Genomic DNA, 26,012 nt, shown 5'->3' on the forward strand with positions numbered 1-26,012 from the left:
AGGAAAACCCGGCTTTAACTGGTTCTTCTATATTACACGTGGGCGCCAAAATGCGTTCTTGCCCCGGCTGAAAATTTAACTAGCTGCTGTCCAGTCACGACCTCCTATATAACCTAGTTATCTAGGTGGTCGTGGTCCAGTGCCGTCTTAACATATGGGCCCACCCGGGCCTCAAGAGAAGTGGAGACTCACAAAAATGTGAGATCTGGTTGAAATTTTCTACAATTTTCGAGGAAGGGTCTCAGAAAATTCATTTGCCCCGGGGGCCCCATGATGCTCTTAAGACAGCCCTGCTGCTGTGATCTGATATTAAAAAAAAAGAAAATAAAACTCATATCTAGTGTTATCTTTGAAAACTAGATGGCAGTAAATCCTTCACGAACAAAATATTTTTCACACTATGAATTTATATAGGTCAAAGCCGTACGACTATAGTTTCGGGAGAAAACTCAAGGAGGAAAGAATAACTTAATTCTTTCCTCCATGGAGAAAACTACATTAAGTTAAGACCGACCATATTTACATCATTAATGTATGTGCATTCGATGTCTTTAGATTAGTGTACTTATCGTTATCTGGACAAACATTAGTGCATTTTTTTCCAAACTGGTGATTTTTTACGCCGGGTTTTCCTAGGAGCAGGTTACCTGCAACGTGTACAGCGGGAAAACGCTGATTGGTTAAAAAACGTGAATTTCAGGTTTTTAACCAATCAGCGATTTCACGCTGAGCGCACCGTAGAAAACCTTTTCCTAGGAAAACCCGGCTTTACGGAGAATTTTTCGTATTGGTGGTAGCCTGTGCACAAGTAATATCGCCAGAACACTCCGTAAGGGCTTGGATGGAAATCCAACAAGCGGGCTGCCATGTTTGTTGACATATTGCAATTTGAACGGCTTGGACCAACATTAGAAAAAAAAAGCAGTATTTTTGCAAATCTATCGCTATCTATGGTTTAAAGACAGAACTAGCCAATAAGGTTTCGTTTTTTTTTTAAATTATAGATGTCAGCAGCATGAGTCATATTTCTGTTTGTGATTCATCAATGAAGTTCATAAATTTCTAGATAGATGGCGGCAAAAACTAGCGTTAGCTCCTGTGAAGAACGATTCACCTTATTTTTTATAGATTGAATATGGTCAGGCAGTTTGTGATAAATGAATAAGCTCAGCATTATTCTGCTGGAAAGAAGACAAACACTATCACCGCCAATACCGGATCGTCTTGTTGATATTATTTAAATCCCTAGTTACAAAGTTTGATGGTTCCGTCATCGTTGTGACGCTTGTTCCTAATTAATTAGGGGAAATAAAATTATCCAATAAATCAATTAATTAATAAAAGTTTCGCGATAATTAATGACAATTTTTTTTTAATTGGGTCGCAGTGAACTAACCGCTCATGGCGTCGAACAAGAAAAACAACAGCTATGAGAATACTGAAGGTGAGATATGAGTTATAAAAATAATAAATTCGCTCATAATATGTTATAGATTGTTTGTAGATATATATGACTCACATTTTTCACATATCATATGTAAAAAGATTGATTCGTTCGATATTATTTTTTATGTTTGAAATATTTGAAAGAACATGATTAAATGCGTCCGAAATGTTCTAATGTGTATGAGCAACATGAAGGCTCTAAGGCTCCTAGGGGCGTCGCTAACCTTTCTCAGGGGTGTCATGGGGAGCTGGAGATAGATTTGTGTACCTATTTATAGTGGCGGATTAAAGTTGGTCGGGGTCTCGGGCGCAAAAGAAAATATTGGGTCCTACTGAATGGTGGCCTACCGAAAGGGTGTTTTTCGCGGCCCTATAGAAGTCAGGGCCCTGGGCGAGCACCCGCCGTTAAATCCGCCTCTGCCTATTTATGCTTTAAAGTGGTTCTTTTATACGGGAAAATATCTACCAAACTAATCAGGGAAGCCGTAGGCGTGACCCACACGAGGGTGGGGCTGACGGTGATTCTTTTAATTTTCTTTAATGCTACAAATTTACAATAAAGAGGGCCTGGGGGTTCCTGCCAGGGGTATCGGAAGTGTTTTCAACCTCTGGTGTTCGTCTTGAGTTTCATGCAGGAAATTTTGATTCCGGAATCAATTGTGAGGGGGGTGCTCTGACCTGTTCTACAAATTACAAGGGGTGCTCGAGCACCTATTGCACCCCGACTCTGATGCCACTGGGCCTGCTCTAGGATGGGAGGGGGAGCAGCATGGCCACAGGTGATTTATGAATTGGGCAAGGGAGCCACGGACTTAACACATTAACCAATGTTCCCACATTCCCTCACAGGTAGGAAGCAGTAGCATCAAAGTCATGGGTACTGTGGGTGCTTGAACAGAGCACCCACAGAAATCCAACACGATTCAGGAATCACAATTTACTCTATGAAACTCATGACTTTCATACACACAAGTTCAAAACACTTCTGGCGGTAGGAGGAGGAGGGGGGGGGGGTTTGAGACTGAGCAGAGATAGACTTATGGCTTCACTGCACGTGGACTACACAAATTGAAGCAGGATGTGTCTGGTCGTCAAAGGTCTACACAAATTCTATCTACAGAATCTACTAGAATCTATCTAGAATCTACATCTATTCTATTTTCTTGACCACGCATTCCTCAAATTTACAGCACTGGACTACATCCTGCTTAGACCCCCAGATATGCCTCTGGCTCTAAGTCACTGTTCTTGTCACTTATATGTTTGCATACTGAAGCACTTTTTAACTGTTAACACAATATTCTCAAAAACGAGATTTAAAAAACATTTTCATTCTGTTATTAGTGTTCAGCAGGTGGCAAAATAATTGGAAATTACATATTTTTGTCAGATACAATTTCATTGTTGTCCAGTGTAATCAATGGATCATTGCAATTTTAGGGACAGCTATAGTGTAATCTACCATCAATCTTGGTGACTTTTTTGGCAATAAAAAGTCGCCAGTGCTGTAACTGACACTATGGATGCCAGACAAAAAAAAAAGCCAGCGAAGAAAATATTACAATAACAGAAACCAATAATAATAGTAATGAAAAATATCACTTTCTTTCACAAAATATCAAAACAACATAAGGTATCGAGATTGAAAATGAAACATTTTAAACTAAATAAAAAAAACAGGCTCTTTTAAATAAACAATGGTCAGATCAGTCCTCCCCATTTCATAAATAGTAAATATTCAATATTCTCTTTAAAAAGAAATGAAACCTGGACTCTATTTAAAATAATAAACTTATCACGACATAAATGACCTTGGCAACATATCATCGGAAAAAAAAAGTCATCAATTGGCGGCGGATTATACTATAGCTTTTCCCAATTTTATATTGCAAGTTTTTTTTTAATTAGCAAAATCTGACACACAAAATGTTTGAAATGTGACTGATTCATTAGAAATGATATCTTGGTTGAAATTTCTTTTTTTTTCCTTCCCCCAGCATGTCTGAATCTAGCAAACAGGCTTATAAGGCTTTGCGGTCTGGCTTTTCCTCAAATCACTTCTATGAGAGATATGACCAGTGATTTTTTTGTGAAGTTATTCGAAAAAATCTGCAATATGCCAGTACCAGGTATTTTTCCCATTACTTTATCAACACTTATTATTAATGCAAATATTGCTTTATAGGTTTTTCCTCCCATTCAATAATCATTATGGGCATGGTAGCCCAGGTTGATAAGATACTAGCCTAAAGTACCAAAGCATGTTTAGAGGTGTCACGAGTTCGATATCCGGTTCATCCTTGTCAGAAACTTTCCTGACACAAGGGTACAACAGAAACAGCAACATTACCACAGAAAAAGGTTAACAATGTGGAGAGTCCCGCATCAAAGTGTTAGGGCACCAACCTCTCGGTGAGTATTGAGAAAAAAAAAGCTGCCATTCGGGATCAGCAGCAAATTGTAGGTCTCAGTCTAGTCAGCCCTCGCGTGCAGAAAATGCCATAGTGTGAAAAAAGTGATCAAATTAAGTGAAAAATAGTTGTGAATTTCTGTGCATAAATAAATTCTAAAGCAGCTTTATTTGTTTTATTTAAATTAAATGGTTTTTTATTGACTTTGTACAATAATTTCCTAGATGTTAGTTTGATAGCTGATTACTTAGCTATCAAGCTTACTAGATGTTAGCTTGATAGCTAACTAATCAGGAGGGGGCCTACCATCTTCTAACGCTTATAAAGAGTATTCCAAGAGGTATGGATTGATTCTCAGTGATTGTACAACAGATTTAGGTTAAAAGGGAACCATGTATCAATCATTGAGAAATTATGCTTCAGACCATGTGACATCAAGGAAAAAAATACAGGGAAAATTATTTTCCCTTTCATCTAACAAATCACTGGTACACATTTAAGATATATTTTTTCTTCTTGGTGGCGCTGGCATTGCTTTCCTTGTGTTTTTTATTATTATTTGGCACACTTTACTTGAGCAGGATAGACTAAGGTTTGGGTTCATTTCTATGTAAATTTTGTAGTTAAATACCCATATTTCATTATTTGTGATGATATTTCAGCAAGCTCATTCAGTGAAGTTACGTGAATGTACCTTGATTCCTGTAAAAGCGTGGAATAATTTGAATCATGTTCACTTCCCCACAGCTTTGATTATCTCCCATATACATGTAATTTTTTTAGTGGTCAGTCAAAATTGTTTGGTTTTTTGGAATGTGATATTATTATTCAATCACCCATTGTGGTTGATAGAGAGAGAGTCAACAGTTTAGAAAATTTAATAAATCGTATCTCATCCCATTTATATTTTTCTTCCACCAAAGCACCTATATTCCGTATGATCATTTGCAGCAGATTTAGAACTTTTTGCATGTGAGTACATTTTCATATGTGAATTTAAAATTGAGTTTGATGAATTGTGAAATGCAGAACAAATTCCTTATTTGGTGTGTGAAAATGTCATTCGGCCGTTTATTGTGCAAGAAAAATTACTTTTTGAACAATAAAATGAAAGTATTTCATGTTTTTGTAATTGTGTTGTGATTATTTTTTAGAAATAAATAGGCCTATAAAAAATATAGATTTTTCATTGTTCAATCATCAAGTTTCGAACTGATATGAAAATTTGGCTACTAGAACACCAAGAAAAGTTTGTTCTCTTGATGATTTCTGGGAAAGATTGCTCGCCTATTGCATTTTAAATATATCTGCTAATATATTATAAAAAATCAGCGTTCTTAAACCTTCGAACATGTGTGTATAAATTGAGCCTGGGGGAGACACGTGATTTTAAACTGCCAATGGAGTGTTGTTGTTAATAAAAGTTTAATTATATTATAATTTGAGTCTATACTACAAAAGCCATTAGTCTACCATAATTCATCTTATAAAGTAAAATCAAAGTTCATATTGTTTCATTATTTCAGATTTATTGGCAGTTGATGATGATCCACAAGAAGATAAAGAACGTGAAGCTCACAATGTCCAAGCTGTCATAGATACTCTCTCTATTGATCTCCTTGACATATCTTTAGCTCATATTGCAGGTGAAGATGTCATAGCTGGTAATGCTGAATCTGTGGGAAATCTTCTGGAAGTTCTGGAGAGTTGTCTATTGTTAGGTGCAGACAGTGGCGTGAATCAACCAAGACTTTCCATAAGTGAGTTTAAAAATATAATGTGATTATATAGATGATAGTGTTGTCTTTTTTTTTATAACATGATCCTCACGTATTCTCAAGAGATCTATATGATCCATCCAGGGAATTTGTTAGCGTTACTAAACATTCATGCCCGAATCGGGATTCAGACCTGTCCAATCAGAGGCTAGTTCCCTAACCACTGGATTGTCAGGTGGCGAAATAAAATTCAGTTATATTAATTAAGAATATCAAAATAAAGTCAGTCATGATGACACTGGATTTTAGTGGCATTGTAGTATTTTATTGTTGCAAACCTTTTCATTCATGGGATCTATAGTACTGTTTCCTCAACCACTGGGCCATGAGTAATTAGTTTTTTTTATTTTTCTTATTTATTTCCTGTTAGTCGTGTACATGACTGGGCCTCTCACTGACAAAATTGAACTGGGCAGTGGGCTTCCAAACATTGAGAATCTCTGATCTTTAGAACGTAATATAAAATTTTCCCTCTTTGTTGCAATTGCCATAAGAGGGTGAGCAAAAAATCCAAGATGTGGGTTAGAAATCTCCTCAAAGAAAAAAAAAAAATAGTGAATGGGGTAAGGAGTTTCCGACCACTGCACAACTTTTAGTTCTTGCAAAAATGTGAGGAATACTGAATTTGACAAGTTTCAAAACCATAGTGTCCTGAGATTTTATGACAGTTAAAATTTTCTGTTGCAGGTAGCTAAAATAATTCATAGTTTATAAAATAATTATGATAAAAAAATCATCAATGACTCAATCATTCAATTTTCTTTTAAAGCACCAGAGCCAAGAAGGTCAGAAGATAAACTGATCAAAAGAAAAGTTTGTAAATTATGTGCATATGATCCAGAATTGGGTGAGTTATTTTTAATTGATTATTATGTACATTTTGTGAATTAATTGAAAATTAATTAAAAATGAACATGAATAGATTTTTATCATGGTATTTATAGGGAAAAAAATGAGTGATTTTAAGTTATTATACTGCTAAAGTCTATTTCAACAAATTTTAAATATATTTTATTTTCTAGAAACAATCTAATTGATTTTTTTTTTTTAATAAACAAATCACAGAAACACAGACATATATACAAATACAAACATACACATAGGTACAAACATAAAAAAACATATTTACAAACATTTGTGACCCCAAGGGACTTAAAAGTCCTTCCAGCAGGTCTTAAAGTCCAGGAGGAAAAAAATTGTCAAATTTATCATAAACACAATAATGAAATATAATAACTTTTGCAATTTATTTTCTCTTAGTGATCTGAAATGTAATTCACACAAGGCTATACATGTGCTATAAATAAAAATCACATAATATTACAGTGACATATCTCACTTCACGATACATGATATTACAATAAATCCCTCTACAATGGCATTTGTTTGTAACTAATACATGTAATAAGTTTGTAATGTAACATATAATAAGTTTGTAACTACTACAGCCTAATGGTAAACTGCTTCCCCTTGATAGAACAATAATCCTTCTCTGCAACAAACATTTTCAACCCATCAGTGCTTCAAGAAGCACCCAGAGTGCTCGATGCTCATGTCTGATTTTGTTCTTGCGAGCTGGTCAAACACTTTGTAGAAATTGCATTCAAGGATTGAAATTGTCTTGATTTCATGCATTTGTGTCCCAAACTTGCCGTAAAGGTGCTCTTCTGATGATGGGTACAGGCAGTGCTCGCGACCAGATAGAGGTTGAAGATCTCTGCTCTACAATATTTTATCTTCATCCACAGAGTGTTATATAAGATTTCACTATGTATGTATATACCTATATGAATCACATTTTACATCAGAATAATCTGTTATTTTTTGCTTCTATTTTTTCTCCCATTTGATATTGACACCAAATGTGTATGTTATCCTATTTATACTGCAGTCAATGCTCATTTTTACTAACTTGAATAATTAGTTTGTAAATACGAAAGACGTTCAAAGAAATTACATATTATTTGGGACTAGAGAACTAGTTCATAAGAACATGTTGATTATTAAAACCGAGCATTGACTGTATGCTGTTATTGAGTCCTGATTTTAAGAAATTAATTATCAGTAAAAAAAAGGTATCAAATTGAAAGTCATTTTCTGTCAATGAGCAAAGAAAAATTATACCTGTATATTTTAATTACAGCATAAAAAAACAACTTATAAAAGCTTAAACAAAGAAATTTGTGTGCAGATAGCATTTCAGAGCAAGAACAAAAATATTCTTTCAAATTCAAATAATCACAATTTATAAATTCGAATCTTCTCAATCACAAATGTTTAAAAATCTGTCTTACTTAACTGTTTAAACAAGCTATAACATCATTCTCAAATCCTATGTAAATGATGATTAAATTGCAATTTGTTAATTCAGACTTTTTTGCAGTCCCATTAAACTTCAAATTAACCAAGTATGACTGCATATTAGTGATTTAAGCATTCATTACTGCTGTAGAATATCAAAAAAAAAAAATTAAAAATATCAAATGCATTCAAGTATAATTAATTTTATTGATTGTGTTATTGGCTTTTCTGAATGCATTTTTTATTGTTTTTTTTTGCAGATTCCCATTATGATGAAAGAAAACTAGCAAGTGGTGTATGTCCAGTTTGTCACTTTGGCCAACTATCTGAAATAGAATCTTCATGCGCAAAGGTATTTTTTAAAAAATATTTGTTAATCATGCATTTATCATAAATTATAATAATTTATAATACTTATAAATGTCATAATGATGCAATGAGGATCATAGGTTTCAGAATCTTGGGGGGGGGGGGGTCTGAGGCTATTCCAACCCCCACTCACACAAATTGAGTGGGGGGCTCAGCTCCCACTTAATAATAATAACAAGTGGGGGCTTATAATAATTAATGAATTTGAAATGAAAAGCACCTCCCCTTTCATCCTGCATGAAGGCTTGAGTCATATATTTGGGACAACTGGCAATTTTCATTTCAATGTTTTTCTCATGTCAGCCCCTCTGATGAAGACGTTAAGATTTCTTAGACTTTCATTAGAATCAAATGAACCATTTAGTGATTCTGTCCTGCTGTTATGGCTATGGTGATTGCACCAATTCCTGATAATAGCTGATTAGATTTTGTAAAGGCTCAATTGTTCAGTTCAGCAAATGCTAGTCAAGGTTAAAAAGATTCCAACATATTTACTCATTGCATATGACTGAGAATGCAATATACTCATGATTGAGACTTCAATGATCAAAATAGAAGGATTTGTAGGAAAGTTTTCCCCAATTAAGAATTTTTGTTATTAAATAAATAAGTGATTGCTGCAGATACAGAAATATGGTACTTATAGAGCAAATAACTGTAGAGCAAAGAAGTGAATGCAAAGTAAAACAAGTGCAAATATTTTGTTCAAGTGTTCGAGGATAAATGTAAAAATATGCTAAAAACATGTCATTAAAACATTTTTTGAATAATTTTTAATTTTTTTTATCATGCATGTATAAATTTTCCTGAATTAATTATCCTTCAAAGAGCAATGATAATTCTTAAACTGGTACAGTCAGATACTCTCACAAATGAAACAAAGATTCACATACTGACCCAGGTTCGATTTCCGGAGGAGGCAAATCACACTTTTCTTTCCAAATATCAGTTTCGGCATTAACATCCAGAAAATTCAATTTCTCAGTATATTTCAGGCCGAAAAAATACCACCTCTTCATACAAAGATTCACATACTTCATATTGTTTATTTATGTTACTTCAACCACTTATGACAAATTACTAATTTGGGGAAGTTTGCCTGTAATGAAATTTCTGAATTATTATTTTCTCATTGAGCGCTTTCTAATCTCATCTAAAAATTTTCCCCCCCACAAATACCTTTGCTATAATTGATAATATCCCTGTTTTTTTTTCTTCATGGAATATACTGACTTGGTTTTGACTTTAGAAAACTTGGGCACTTATTCTGGATTCTTCAGTGCTTTGTGCTTTTCTTTCCCAATCACTATCAGGGAAACTGGAACATTGGAAAGAAAAAGCTTACAAAACATGTTTCTTAATGATAACTATTAATCATATTAGAAATCCTTTATTTTTTATTGCATTTTCATTTGTTAAAAATACGAACAGTAATAGAAATTAGTTATCATGCATCAATATGTAATTTTGTTTAAACATATTCTAGACCAGGTGTAACAAAAAGTTCATTCATGCATAACAAATATTTTCATTGGTTTCTTCGATTTTGTTGTACGCAGGTATAAAATTTGTGTGTAGCATTGAAGGGCAATAAAATTGTTCCGTCTGAAAGTTTATCACATTTCAAATTTTTGTTTGAAAATTTGTCAAATTACAGTGTTCAATAGTGTGTTTGGGTAATATCTATAATATTCTTTTTTTAACATCAATTTTAGAAACATCAGATGATATACCAGGAGATATCTTCTCCAAGTATGAATTCATTAATTTTTCCTGGCTTCTATTATTAGGAAGAAATAGATTCTATTCAAGATATGAAGGTCAGTATTTCCAATGTGCCAGAAATTGTTATATCAAATGAAGAACACCCAGAGCCAGATCAATCAGAACCAGACTTTGGTAAGACTGTTGTTAGCAGTGAAGCACATTCATCTGGTGAGTTATTCAAGTTTTTTTCAGACACATGCAGTATAACCGAGATTTGATAATTTTCTGCTATTCAAGAAAATCAGAAAGAATGATTCCATTTTACCAATTGGGTTTGAATGTAATGTGAAAAAAAAAATTAAATTTAGGTTTTTATAAAGTATTTTTGCAAACCGATGGTGAAATAAAGTTGTTTATTGCTGCATTAATGATACTGTCTCAATGTATCATAATTCATAATTTCAATTCTTAGCAGATTGGATTTTAACCTTGATTCTCATCCTCATTGCTTCTATTTTTTCACTTATCAAAACTATGTGAGGCGGTGTAAAGGGGTGTGGGCGAGCATTTTTGGGGGTGCGAGATGGGAAAAAAATTATAACATGTTGACTGATTATTCAGAAAAATTAAAATGATGACAAATTGAATTTTCCAATTTCTAAAAAGGATATGACTCGTACCAATATTTGGATGATATATATCTTCTAACTTCTACTCATAGAAATGCGTTATACAAATTTTGCATTGAAAAAGTTTCTGTTTTGATTAGCGATCATATTTATTTTCCATTTTGGTTGAGAAAAATACCATTATTTACTTGAACTATTTCGTGGTTTGTTTACATTGGTATTTCGGGTTATTAGCATGTTGTGCTTAGATTTGATACTGTCATGAACACACGATTCAGGAAAAATGCCAAAAAATTCAGTCAAGTGGCAAAGAATTACTAATTTATAGTTGTTGCGGCTGGAATCAATAAATGAAGAATTATTCAATGAATCTCTTTTTCCAAAAAAAAAAGTTAAAAAATTGTGTATATTTTAGTTTTGTTTTTGAATTAATTAAAAAAATATGAGTCAAAAATTAAATATCAGCCATAGCTGAAAAAGACAGTAAACAATAAGTAAAAGAATTCAGAGAAATTAATTATTGGATAATTAATGTAATTAATTACAGAAAAAAACTTGAATTTTCTAAAAGGTAAAAACTTATTATACAAAGGTGTGCGAGAAGGTATGTTGTATTGCTCTGGGGATGCAGGAAGGAAAAAAGGTTGGGACCCACACTGCTTTAGAACTCGGATAATCTGAGTTTTTATGTGCAAAATAAAATAAAAAACAACCACTGATGTTGTGTGTAGCTCCCATGTGGTTAGCATGATGACTTTATGTATTTTTTTGAGAACATTTAACCCTCTGACTGCTCAATTTGTGGACCGAAATTGCTTCAAAAATTGTGTAATTTTTTTCACTCAAAAAGTGAAGTTTGAGCGGTAATACCACGTGCCTTCAAATGCCGCAATTTAGTGGACAACTAACGACATCTGTTGGCCAAAACATAAATGAAACGTCTAATACTGTATATAATTTATTTCAGTGGTTAAACGGGGGAAAAACGGGATGCGCTTCTCAATAAAGGAAGAAAAACACATGCCCACGGGATGAGTAGATTTTGCTACATTTGAGTTGCCTGTGGAAATTGCGGGATGAGCAGCCAGAGGGTTAATCTTGGTATGCATACATTATTCAGCTTATTAATGTTTTAAAGTTGTTTTAGCTTTCAGCGTTTTTCTTTAGGAATAAATCATAAAATGTGTTATTTTTCTTGCATATTGCATTTTGTTGGATGGGAAACTATGATTTTTGAATTGTGCACTTATTATCTCTCTTAATTTTCTTTTCTCCAGTAAGTGGCGAAGTGAAAGCATTTATTGCTGGACTGTTTAAAGAAAATGCTGAAAGATTTTTGCAGTCTTCATCATCATCGTCACCATCTGAAGGCCATATACAAGATTCTATAAAGCCTACAGAGTCTTCCTCTATTGACACTCTACAATTACTAGAAAACTTGGCCAAAAAGAAAATTTTAAGCAGAAGTTGTGGAGAAATTGAACAGGTCTGTAAACATTTTTTTACATGTAAAATCAATTTTTAATATGCTTTATTATTCATGGCTCCTGATCTGCAGATATTCAGGAGTTTTTCCGCTCTTCATGTGATAGACCCAGGGCTGTAACTAGGATTTTTGTGAGAAGGGGGCAAACATGAACCCCTCCACTGCAAAATTTGATTTTATAATCTCGGTTTTGGCATGGATGTTTACTAACACTAACAAATTCCCTGGACGGATCATGCTGATCCCTTGGGAATGCGTGAGGATCACGTTATTATTATTATAACAGTATTTTGTTTTTTTCCTCAAAATTATTGTTGTGTAAAGTTTGCCACCCAAGGCAGTTGCATTCACTCCGATGTAACCGATATGCTTATTGGTTTCATTTTTCAAGTTTATCAAAGAGCTGTTGCAAAACTTTTATAGTGTGATCCCGGCCGTTGTGTGCTTTTTTGTGAATAATGACATGAAAATTAAAATTTTTCTTTTATATGCAAAATAAAAAAAAAACAACCACTGATGATGTGTTTAACATTTCGTGCTGTGACAAGTTGCATGCTTAAAGTACAATGAATTATAACATTTGAATTATAAACAAAATACACATTTTTTTTCATTGAATATTTTTTTTTTTCAGAATGCCAAAGAAAAAAGTGAACAGACTTGGATGAAGCAAAAAAAGAGCAGATCTTTTGATGGGGCATATCGATCAACTTCAACTTCATATAACTCAACTGATCAAATGACTTCTGACAAAACTGAAACTACTTTGACTTCATCTAGTTCAACAACTAAATCAATCTCAGACAGGTACATCTATTGTATTTGATTTTATATTGCTTTTGTAAGGATGAGTAAAAGCTACATAATTTTCTGTAGTTTCAATAGCTGAACCTTGATAAAATATATTTTTTGCTTCAAATTTTTTTTCTTTGGTAAAGATCATTTTCCTTGATCATTTTACAGCAAGAGCAGGTGAGAAATACTGCATCAACTTTAGAGTTTTTACTTGATATTGATGAAAAGAATGCTGTTTTCGGTTTGTTTTGGTCTATGGTTATTAGGCCCAAATTTGTATGATAAAAAAAGGGAAAATGGTTGATGCTTTTCAGTCAAAGGTGTTACTTTTATCAAAATTAATGCTCACTTTCTATTCGTATCACTGTGTATCATACAGGTTTTTGACTCAAAATATTTTAACAATTCACAGAAAAATAATTTGATCTCAGAAAAAACTAGCAGTTAAAGTGATATGATTAAAAAATAAAACAGTCAAGTCACCAGAAAATAAAATGTCAAAATATTTACAAATCATCAGAACATTTGAAAAAAAAAATCAAATGTCTGTCTTAAAATTTTAACTTATTTCTTTTTTGTCTCTTAGTTATACTACAAAGGAAGATAAGGACGAACCAGCAACCCTCAACATAAAGTTGAATATTAATCACAAGACTCCTCAGAAATTTCCTATACATGCAGATGAGGTAATTTTGTTTTCAACATGTTTACATCCACTTTGTCATTCCTTGTGTTTCCACACATGTTTATATGAACCACAAAGTTTTGCAAAATGTAGGTTTTGTTATTGTCATAAATATTTTTGTTTTGTATTTAAAGAAAATATTAATTCGCAGTTTTAAAAATTTTTTGTAAATAATAACTTAGTAATCTTTCAATTATTTGGTCAAGTTATTTGAAATGATGAAATTCTCATTGGAATTTGCTGGAAAAAGTCTAAGTACAATGCCCTCCTTTAAAATGTCTGTGGTGTGGTTGCTGTTGAGAGTATGAGCTGAGATTGCCAATGGATTCCATGCACCACTGCACCTATAATTTGGGTAATAGACATTTCATTCCTTCCAAAAGATGGTGCTCACCTCACTATTATCTGATATGTATGCAGTTGTCATTGATCAAATTGAAGTAAGGGTCCTCCAAAAACCTAATATCTTGTCTATCTCCATGCTATTGAGCTCATTGTAACCAGATGCTTCAATGGTTCAGGCTCGAATGAATCCTCTAAATAAAGAATGTTTGCATGTAGTTTTAAATACAGTACTTTTTAGACAATGTCTAATTATGCAATCAGATATGGCTAGAATTCTTTGCAATGGTCCAATGTGGTGGTTCTATTCTAGAAGAACCTGAATGATATCACTTTCATGTGAATGAGGTTCTATCACCCATTGTGCGATCATATTTCATTATTCCTTGCCAGATTTTTTTCTGGTAATATTCTCTTCAGTTCACTGCTTCCATAAGTATACAATTATAATGGCATTTAGGCTCAACAAAATCTGTTTCCATGCAGGTCAATTATTCATCTCTGTTCAAATTCTGTAGCTTGCTTATAAATTGCCCTTCGTTTATGGGTGTACAAACTCCAGCTCACAGGCCAATCTAGTTTTCTAAAGCTCAAATTATATGGTTAATAAACAAACTTAGACTTCTATTTTATTAAAATATAATATAGGATGTGTGAAATTAAATGTGATACATTTTACAAAATATAATTCAAGAATATATGAATATTAATTGGCTTTCATAAAGTTTTCTGCACCAATAGAAAGATTGTATATAGATGGTTTATTTTAATTGATTTCATCTGTATACATTTGTATTTAGCCCTCGTAATTTTACCCATTTGCATCTAGAAGTAGAATAGTCTGTGAATTTGTGTGTCACTCGATACATGTCAATGGGGGTGGGAGACAGGTGGCAAATTTAGAAAGTGGATGAAAATGATATATATCTGTTGAATTGTGCCCTTGTAATTAATGCTGATCAAAATATGACCCATGAGCTGGGAAATTTGTGTGCACTCGTGTCTTTCGGGTATGGAAGGCGTATTGGTTGTGGCTTTTAGAAAAATGTTTACAGTTGGCTAGCAATAATAAATCTATAGTCTGACTTAGAGTTCAGTGGATGCTGATGAAACCATATTGTTATGCCCCTGAAATTCTAATTATTTGCATGTGATAACTAGCTTCTTATGTCGTGTGTTGTTTTATGTTCTTTGGATAATATCTTCATGAATTTTAATATGATGAACCCCATAGATATTCCTTACAGGAACAAATATTATGTATTTAGTAAGTGTTGTTTTTTTTATTTTTGATCCAATCATTCAGAATGATATTGCAGTTCTCTATGAGAAGAATATGGTGAAAAGAATAGCCTCATTTCTGGATGAAACTCATCATAGACAAAAAGCTGCACAAATTGTGAGAATTTTTTTTTTATCATTTTATTATAGAATGGAAAAGCATATATTTTGTTTTTGACATTTTCTTCCAAGAAATTTCATACATTGCTTATTATTTAAATCCTTTTCATCCAGTTCATCAAAGGAAGTATTCATTTTGCCTTGAATTAAAATTTTTGAATTATATTTTAATTGAATGGGATACTACTTTTTATTCATTTAATTTAGACTGAAAAGCTATTGTGATACATTCACTCTAAAGTTTTTATTGATCAATTTTTATACTACTTTTTTTTCTTATTTGTTTGCATTGAAAATAAACTAATGAGTAGATGTCCATGCAATGCTTGTGCAATATTTAATTATAGTTTATATGTTCCAATATAATGTGTTCATATCAATGATAAAATAATTGTTTTCAATTGAACTATTAGGAGATAGGCATATTTTACTGGATTAAATATTTTTTTTATTTTCAGAAAAGAGTTTATTTGCAGTCATTGAAGTCATACAAAAGGAAAATAGGGTCTCCATATACTAAATCTCGTGAGTTATAACAAATTGCTCACATGCATATTCATAATAATCCAGAAAAGAAAATTCATATTTTTTAAAGTGGAAATTCATAGTGGAAGGTTCTGAAATAGGATGAATAACTAATTTATTTCTTCAAAGCTTATGCAGTCAGACTTGCTTCTAACAAACACGGATATTACAAATTTTTACATGTTACAAAGTTTTTCCATGTCTTTTAAATTCTTCATAATCTTATTTAAATCTTGCTTGTAAATTTACCTTTCTGCAACTGATAATGTCTCTTTTCTTTCCTTCGAAGACTTCGATGCACCCTATAGATAAGATCTACAGAGGGTGTGTGTTGAAGATTTGAAGAGGGTGCTCATATGGTGTCCAGAGGGTGTCCGATCCATAGATTGATGGTTTTTGGGCATTGTAAAATCCTTGCTTATTTTTTCTTCTACTTTTCTCTGTTATAAATCTTATTTCTTTAGCAGAAAACCTCATTAGGAAGAAAGGATTGAGGTTAACAATCTAGCAATTAATCTAATTGAGAAGTTAGAAATCTTATTTATTCCCAAGAATCTAATCTGCAAATCATCTTTAGTGCAAATTTGCCATTTGCTGGATTTAGATGTTGGTTGTGATGGTGGTTTCATCATGTGCAAATCAATTTTGAGAATGTCCAACTGCAAAACACTATTCATTGCTTCAAAAATTATAGCTATACAGTTGGTTGAAAACTGAGAATGGAAAAATAAAGTGAGGTATATAACGAAAAGTTATTACTTTAAAGTTTGTTATTTTTTCATGGTTCGAAAAAATTAGATCAAAAAATTTTCCAGTGTTGATGTTCATACTGAAAGGAAAAGCATCACACATTCTGCATGCTTTGTGGCAAAAATTGTTTAAAACATAAAACGTTCAATGACCACAAAAATATCACAAAAAAATCAATGACTGATACATATTTTTGTTCATGTATTCAATTGCATAAGGTTTTTTATTGACTTTTTAATCTTTATTCAAATATATTATTTTAAGAATGTTCAGATAAACAAAAAATGTGTATCATGCATGCAAAATGTTTTATTTTGCTTGATCACATTTTTTCAATCTAGTATGGATATAATGAAGTTTGTGTATGACATAGTTTTGCTGATTTTTCCGTTTGTTATTAGCAGGTCTGACTGTATTATTAGTTTGTAAGCTATTGAAAATTTCTTTTCTTCAGAAAAGTATTTTAAATATTGAAGCAGTTGTTTCATTCATGGAAATGGTCTATCTAGTATGGAAACAACTTGAGAGCTGAAAACTTTTTACTTAAATTTATCATCTATCAGCAGCTTGAAAAGAAAACAGTTTTTTAACATTACTGGTTACCTTGCATTAATGATATGGAATTCATTATAGCTTGATGGGTTTTATTAGTGATCTGCCTCACTTGGAATTCTTCATTAGGATAGCCATGGCTCCCTTGACAGTTTTATCATTTCCTTGTTTTTACCTTATGAATTCACTATTGTGGGGGGCCAATTAAAAATATACATATAATGACACATGTATCTAATCATATATAGCTGTACTGGTGGCATTATAAGTCAATCCTCACATTTGGAAGTTAAGTGGTATTTTGTAGTGCGTATAATGCTCTAATATTATTTCAGGTCCATTACAGCAACCATTGAAAAAGAATGCTTCTTTTGTAACTCCGAAGAAAATTCATAAAAGATTACTCTCAAAATCTTCTAGTCAAGAAAGAGGTATTCTGAATAATTTTTTGTGCATTTGAATTTATAATCAAGTATTATAAATGTTTTTTTTAGTATTTCATGCATATGATTGAAAGTAAAGATTATATCCGCATTATTGATGCTTTTGTTGGCAGGTTTGAAAGTAATTATCAAAAAAGTGTATACAAATTTATGTATCATGCATATAGTTATATTGCAAAATAAAGTATTTAAAAATGTATCAAACGTATAGCAATAATAAACTGTATACAAATATTAAGAATCAATATTTTCAGTGATGCAAAATAATATTCTAGGGTTGTCTTGTTTATTTGCTTCAATGGTCAGAGATTAAGATTTATAGATATCACAATAAGTGAATGAACATTAAAGTATTTTTAATTAGATATGATGCATTATTTTGATATTTATTTTACCAGTTCAAAATCCATTGCCTGGTGAGAAGGGCCTAATCAAGGATCTTATGGCTGAGTTTCCTGGTATCGTGATTTCCCCTAGTACAATAAGACAGATGTCCAACAAATATGAAAAGCATCTGATGACAATGAGAAAAAAACTGAAGGATTCTTTATCAAAAAAATCACAAACCAGAGTTCAGGTATGAAAGTTATTGAATTTGAAATTAAATTTGGATTCAAAATTTTTTTTTCCTATTTAAAAATATTCCATTGGAAATAAGACAAAAATATCTAGAATGATGAATCTATGACAGAAATATGTATGATGTTTGTTCTTGTGTTTGTTGTGTTTTCCCCTGTTTTGAGAAAAATTTATATATTTATCCTTATTGTGCAGGTATATAAGTCACTTTTGTATTTTAATAATATATGAGGGTTCCTACAACCTGGAAAGTCAGGGGAGAAAAAATTGTGGTGAGGGATAAAACAAAAAAAGTCTATGAAAGTCAGGAAAATTTTTAAACATAGAAATATTTCTTCAAGAGATTGTAAAAAAAAACTGGTTGAAAAGAAAATGTATATATATATATATATATATTTTCTACTGAGAAAAACTACCTTCCTACCAACTTTCCAGATTTTTATAGCTGTTTTTCATCCACTTTTGTTTCCTTTGTCCAATCAACTAAAATTTTTTCATTTTAGAATATTTTCCAACACTTTTTAAATGCTGAAAAATCAGTGTTATATGCACAGTGGAACCTGTCTATAACACTACTATGGGGACCAAAAAAAATACTGTTATGGAAAGGTTATAATTGTAGACAGTTTGAGCATTTATGATTTTTCCTATTGAATAGGAATTCCGCCGGGACCAAAGAAAATATTGTTATAGAACTGCATCATTACACTCAGGTTTCACTGTATATCTTAATTTAACTCAAAAAATTGTGTTGGAGTTTCTAATTTAGAAATTATAGTATAGCTATGAGAATGAAGATGAAATCAAAATTGTGGTGTGAAAAAGAAAACAAAGTTCAACCTATCTGTATAAAATTAATAAAATGGATAGGACTCTAAGATGCAGATAAACAAAGTTCAAGCTGGTCACTTCCATCAATAGAGTCTAGATATTTAACAATTGCTCAGATCAATCTGTAACTCTCATTTTCTGGCATGCTGGCTAATGAGGTAATCGTAAAATTTTCATCTCACAAATTTGAACAGTTGAATGTTCAAGAATACTATCATTCATTGTTTTGGATAAAAGAGATGAGAGATTTGTTGTCTAATCAAATGTTAATCTCGTTATGCTGCTTTTTTTTCTAATAAGTATTATATTGAGTAACATGTAACTTTTAGGAGGGATAATACTGTATCAATTTGATGTTTTAGAAATTTTCTGTTATTTCATGGTCAGGGAAATAGTCATCTGATAGTCGCAAATCTTTCAAATACAATCAGTCAAAAGTTGTAGGAGCCCTGTATATTCAAATGTTGTATCTATATCATTTGCATCATATCAATCAAAAATATGTCAAAAAACCATATAAGACCTAAGTATATTTAGGTCTTTGAAGAATATTTATGAATAAGGATTAAATAAGAGATCAGATACGATATTCCAGAGTTTCAATTTTTTTTAAAATGAGAATTGGAAAGAATATTAGTACATTAATATGATTTAAATGTTTGAAAATAAGAAACTTATAAAGAATATGAGGCTTTTGCTTTTTTATAAAGGCTACTCAAGTAGACCTATGTGATCAATGATAAAATTGTATAGAAATAGATGTAAAAACATGAAGTTTACATAGTAGGTTGATTTCAATAAATTGCACTTCCATTATGTAAAAAGGCATGTCACTAATTTTTCTTTCAAACTTATAGACTGAAGAGGCTTTGAAACGTCAGAAGATTCTGTCGGATATTTTCAACAAAGATATTCAAACATCTCAGCGTATGGTAAGATTCTTTTAGTTCTTTCTCCCAATTTCAATTTTAGCTTAATTTCTTTAGCTTTTTATACTTTCAGTCTTATTGCATGCTTGAATTCCAAAATCACAGTGTCTCTGGTAATACCATGATATAGTTGCCAAGTCTCTCAGATTTCTACTTCATTTCCCGGACTACTGAAAATTTATTTTATGTCAAGAATTTCAAACGTGATTGTGAAAATTCCCTACTTTTGAGGGAAAAAAATTATTCCCAAAGGATTTACCCAGAAAAAAGACAGTTTCTTTCATTTCTAATCCCCAAAATGACATCACAAGCACGATGTAAATAAATTCTTGCCACCATCGCGTCAATTCACACAAAATATTTTGGCCAAATGACCATTTTTTTTGTTGACATGATTTGATTAGAAAGTCATAATGGCAGATTATTTAAACTATTTGTTGATGATGACTGGTGACTTGGCACTATTTGTCGATGGCTTGCAGGATGTCACATTTTTCAAATGGTTAAAATCCCTACAGTTTTACTTTTGTTCATGAAAAATCCCTAAATTGTTTCAAAAAATCCTTTTATAATTATTTTTGTGCAAATATGGATCCACGTAAAATCTCCATAATGTTCATTCTCCAAAGTCAGATGCTATGCTCGGGCCCCAACAAGGGCGGGGCTGTCAGTGCTTTTGGGCAATTCTCATTATTTTTTGCTTTTTCACACTATAAATTAACTATAAAAGGGTGCGTGTAAAGTCTGACCAGGGATCCCGCTAAAGATCACAGCCTGAGGACCCAACCCACACAGGTAAAGGGCTTATATCCCAGAAAGGACAGCCCAGGCCGTGTGTAGTCTGGCAACCTAGAGGTCCTCCCCCCCCGGTAATGGATGATGCTTACACACTCAAAGGATACATACTACAGCTAAGAATTGTCATCCATAAAAGTGTTGATATCATAGAATCTTATTAGCAAGGGACAAAGTTTACCCAAGTGAACAAGGATCACTCCAAACTCGAAGTATATGTTTTTTTCAGTACATTGACATTTTTAAAGATCATATGTAACATACAATTTGAAAAAAAATAAAAGTCGTCTGAAGGACAGAAAGTTGATGTAAAATTTATTAGACTAGAAGCAAAAAAAACTAAAGAAATCTAACAAATTTTAAGCTACTAATTACAATTACTTATAACATCATGAATAATGGGGATACATTTTACTGCTAGTCTGGACCAAGTGTATTGACATGTGAGCAGTTTTCTGTAGCCTGTGAAATAAAATGATTATAGTAGATATAAAAATTAATGTGCTGAACAGAGAACCCGCTCTTCTTGAAAATGACAAGTTTATTCAAATTGAATTATTTTCAGCTATAACTTTATTACAATTCCTTCTCTTTTGTTGATGCATTTTTTTTTATGCAATTTCAGAATGAACTTGAAGATTACAAGTCTTTACAAAGAAAAGTTAAAGCAACTATGAGGGATGCTAGGATGGAATCAGCCAGACTGAGACATTATTATGATGAATATTATGAAGAAATGAAACGAAAGCTGCAAAAAAGGACTTACGGTGAAGAACGGGTGAGTGACGTAAATGTTTGTTCTCATATACATATTGAAATACAACACCTTCATAAAGGCAAAAAATTTTTTCTTCAAAAATACAAAAGTATTGATAGTCTCTCTGAAGATCTTTCACTGAATCAAGTCTATGAGAGATTTGAATGTATAGTGAAATCTCGGTAAAATGATATTCAGTGGACCAAGAAAACTTGTAGAGGATTTATTGCTTTATCCAGAGGCAGCATTATCCTTACGTGTGATCAAATTTATGCTGTTGTCATCTTTTCTACAATGGCATTATTAATACCATCAGAAAATATGCTTTATTACTCAAAAAAATTGTAATTGATTAGTTTATTAATGAAATTAATTTCAGATGCATTGCCCGTAAAGAAATTTATTATTGCAGATATAGTAGATACTCTACTTTCATTTTCTATCTTGTGTGTGATGAATATGTTTATTTCACTTGGCAGCCAAGTGAATGGGGCACCAAACTCATTTCTGGGTGAGTTTTTAGGGAGAGGTATCATAAAAGTTACCATTCAAATCTCAATAAAAGGGATGGGAAACATAATTAACAATCTGGAAGCAATTTTAAGTTGTGGGCTTCAGTATAAGCAGCCATTCTATGCAAAAGTGGCTGTGTTGTGAGGAAACAAATGTTATCAGTTAAAAAGAAATAAAGTTTTCGTGTATGAGATAATTTTAAATAACATTAAAATCTATGAAATATTGTCTGAGGCTTTCATGGCCGGCGTTAAATGACTTGCAAACGGTTTCCGGGTTATTAGGCCATGGTCTAGGAGATTTTCTTCCTGACGTTTCGCCCACATCTGTGGCAGGCATCATCTTAGGTTATTTGGACGTAAGTCTCCGCGGCAAGTGAGAAAGGCTTCGTTTCTCGCTTGCCGCAGAGACTTACGTCCAAATAACCTCAGATGATGCCTGCCACAGATGTGGGCGAAACGTCAGGAAGAAAATCTCCTAGACCATGGCCTAATAACCCGGAAACCGTTTGCAAGTCATTAAAATCTATGCTTTACTGTGGTCATTAAAAATGATTCATTTTTCAGCTTTTAAAACTACAAATTTTACTAAATAAAATAGGAGCATGATTTTGGTATTTGGATAATTAAATTTTTTTATGTAATGGTGACAAATAAATTTATTTCAGATATTTTTAAGGTCTATTAAATATAAAAATTCTGTGTTTTTTCCCTATCAGATTTTTAAGAACTTGTTTGATGATGCCTTGCACATGCAAAAAGATGAGGTAATTGGTATGAAAAAGCGGTTGAGGGAAACACAAGAGAAAGATGCCAAAAATCATCAGATTTATCTTGATGCATTAGAGAATTTGTATCCTTTGCTTTTTCTGCTTGATGTTTGGAAATCAAAAATATGAATTATATTATTACAAGAGAAACATTTTAGTGTAAGTGTTTTGGCGCTAAAATAAAGTCAATCTACCTAATTAATTTTGGTTTTTTCCCCAAAATTTATATTTTAAGGTAAGTATAAGGTCTTTTGATTAGTCAAATACCATATCCACAAGTAGATTTAATGTCTCTGATTCTTGTGTTCAATCTTATTCATAATTATATATATTTCGTTTTCATAAACGAAAGCCAAATTTTTATTGATTTCTTTTTTTTACAGTGTTTGTGACATGAAATTATCTGATTGTAGTTTTATTTTATGAGTTTTAATGCATTTTTTTTCTATGTTGTAAACTGAGCAGATTTTCTCCGTTATAGTATTTTAGAAATTAAGTACAATTGTTATGAGTAGAGTTGTAAATGCTCATTTTTAAATTTCAATTACCTATTCCAAATTATCTGCTGCAATAATTATGCTTGAAATTTTATTACAATTTTAATATAAATGTGTAAGTATTACACTTTAACTTATGTTAACTCAGCTATCAAAACCAATTCAATATGCTGGCAAAATCATTAGCTGTAGAGAAGCATGACATGGAAATGAGAACTAAAGCTCAACAGCGGGTATGTATGGCTTTATGAGTAATTTGTAAAAGTGCATGATTGGAAATTAAATGAAATAAATATTTTCAAATTAAAAATAAATTGTTTGTCTTTTGGAGCTTTCTTGTAAATATTGATTCACTAAAATAGTACTAAAATAGCATAACCTGTTATGTTTATTTAATTGTACTAAACATGTATGAAAACTTTCTGAATCTATTGGTAAAATATTTTTATTTATTGAGAATCTCTTGTTTTCTCCAGAAAATTCACTTTTTAAATACATTGGAAAGTGAATTTCAAAACCTTTCAATCTATAATTTCAAGCCTTGTAAACAGTTATTCACATTCAACATTTGTTAGCATGACATGGTTTCATAACTTCAGAAAGAGTCAAGATTATGAAATAAAACGTTTTCAGGAATTGAACTAAAGCTTTCTTGAAATATTTCTTTCAGTGCTTAAAAGCAATTTGAGTTTATTTCTGCTCAATTTTACCTAGTGAATGAAATTCTGTTTTAAGTATTAGCAATGCCATTTGAAGTGTGATAGAATTTAAAATTTTCATATGATATGGTTTCTCTATCGAGGTTTTTGACATTATTGCCTTTTTGCGAACCAGATGTTTTTTTCCAGTATTTGGTTGGTACTTAATAGTTTTTACTGTACAGCTTCTTTTCCCAACAATGATTACAGAAAGGCTTGTGGATGCTAGCTTTGCGTTTTTGTTTTTGCTCATGAGTTTTGCTAAGAAGTGAAATTTAACAGAAGGTGGGGGGACGGGGGCTTTTTTGTCCCCTGATGTAGATTCCACCTCGACATAGTACAGCAGAGAGTTAATAATTAAAAAATGTGTTGTAAATATTTTTATACTTTAACCATAAAAGTCTCTAAAAGTTCTTAAACCTGCAATTGTTTTTCCAGTTGCCATTCACTTATTAATAGTAAAATTTCTGAATAATGAATTTATAACTCTACATGATCATGGTATATCATTTATGTAACTCATTGCATGTCATTTCCTTGAGCTGTATTTTGTTGTACAAGATTTGAAATGGTTACTGAAAAAAAGTATTTTTGACAGCCGTTTTGTGATTAGAATGTGAAACAGTTCCTGTGAATAAATCCGTTAATATTGCGAGAAAATTTTTTTTTGTATTATTTTAGGCTATGGATACAATGAAGAGAGAATACCGGGCACGTTTGCAGACAGAAATCCACAAAATGCAAGATAACATATTAAGGAACAATGAAGATATTCATTTTCGAGAAATGGATGCTGCTAGGGTCCGTGAAAATCTGCAGGACAGGTTCAACGCTCTTTGTGATAGTTATGGCAGCTAGCCTACTAGTGTGCTTAAGTTTACAATGTTGTAAATTTTTGTAATATTTATTTGCATTTTATCCGAAAGCTTTTGCTTGTTACTTTTTTTTTTTTAATCACAGAATTTTATTCTTCAGTATAATTTATTTTTCATGCATCTTGAATAACATTAATGTATTAGAACTGTGCAGTTTGTATTGAATTTTGTGGCATATGTAGATATTCTAATCAATATTTTTTGTATTGCATCCTTGTTGTTTTTTATTTATATTTATTAAAAAAAATTATTGCATTAAAGTTATTAATATTTATATATTGCATATAGTTAGTTCCTTTTTGTTAAGATTATTAGTTGGCATCCTTATCTAGACACTTTGAATAAAAACAATTAAATTAAACTCGTAACCAGGGGGGTTCTCGTTCTTTATGATGATAAACCTGAGAATATTAATGAATATAAAAAACACTCTACGACTAAAAAAGCTCACTATGGCCCTGGAGGGAGGGAAAAAAAATCCTCCATTCATAGGGTTACAGTGAAGCTTCGCGATGATAGAAAAAAAGAGGTAAAAAAGTAGAGTTGTGGAATGTATATATATATTTCTTCCATTTACATTCGGACGAGATATGTCGTCCCTGATTGTTAATGGATACATTGAGAAATTTAGAAGACGAATTCACTTGCTAACTAACGCGGTTTATTCCGATTTCTTTCCACAACATCAAGCTATTCCCCGTGTTCGAGTGAAGAGAAGAAAACCGATCGCGTTTTATACATTGCATCCCATTAACGATTATTCCGATTCCGTCAGCCATTAAGAAAGCACCAAGTCGGCGATCGTGATTTTCTTCCTGTCCTTGCGATTAGATCGAAAGGAAAAACTACTTTCTTGATAGTTACAACTATTTTTCTTATTTTGTAATTTTTTTGTCAGCCGTTGTGAGAAACGGGATACATAAGAAAAAGAAGTTTCGAATTGTTTTTGGAGGAAGTTTGTTGACGCGTTAAATTTAAGGGCCGTGATTTTTCCTGCGTCTAATCCGCAGATGCTAATTATGCTAATTTGAGGGAAAAAATATCGTACAGTCCACAGGTGGATGTACATTAACCCCTACACGTACAGTCTTTTGGGACATCGGAACGACATATTTTGAAGTATCGTCGATAAATTTCAAAAACTAGTTT

At 32.1% G+C, this 26,012-nt stretch overlaps 1 protein-coding gene across 1 annotated transcript; it reads left to right on the forward strand.

The window, feature by feature from the left end:
- Positions 1-1,222: 1,222 nt before the first annotated feature.
- LOC149090280 (centrosomal protein of 95 kDa-like) lies at positions 1,223-25,136 on the forward strand. The gene is made up of 18 exons (XM_089233795.1): positions 1,223-1,444; positions 3,444-3,575; positions 5,384-5,617; positions 6,405-6,482; positions 8,197-8,288; positions 10,096-10,240; positions 11,919-12,127; positions 12,762-12,934; positions 13,509-13,608; positions 15,256-15,348; positions 15,809-15,875; positions 17,513-17,608; positions 18,019-18,197; positions 19,888-19,962; positions 21,380-21,532; positions 22,743-22,876; positions 23,439-23,523; positions 24,670-25,136. The coding sequence occupies exons 1-18, from the start codon at positions 1,402-1,404 to the stop codon at positions 24,844-24,846; spliced, it is 2,265 nt and encodes a 754-aa protein (XP_089089921.1). The 5' UTR covers positions 1,223-1,401; the 3' UTR covers positions 24,847-25,136.
- Positions 25,137-26,012: the final 876 nt, after the last annotated feature.

The sequence above is a fragment of the Pholcus phalangioides genome, unplaced genomic scaffold (assembly GCF_987345545.1).
Source record: "Pholcus phalangioides strain wild (caught in Gottingen) unplaced genomic scaffold, Ppha-v1.0 ptg000001l_1, whole genome shotgun sequence".
Lineage (NCBI taxonomy): Eukaryota > Metazoa > Arthropoda > Arachnida > Araneae > Pholcidae > Pholcus > Pholcus phalangioides.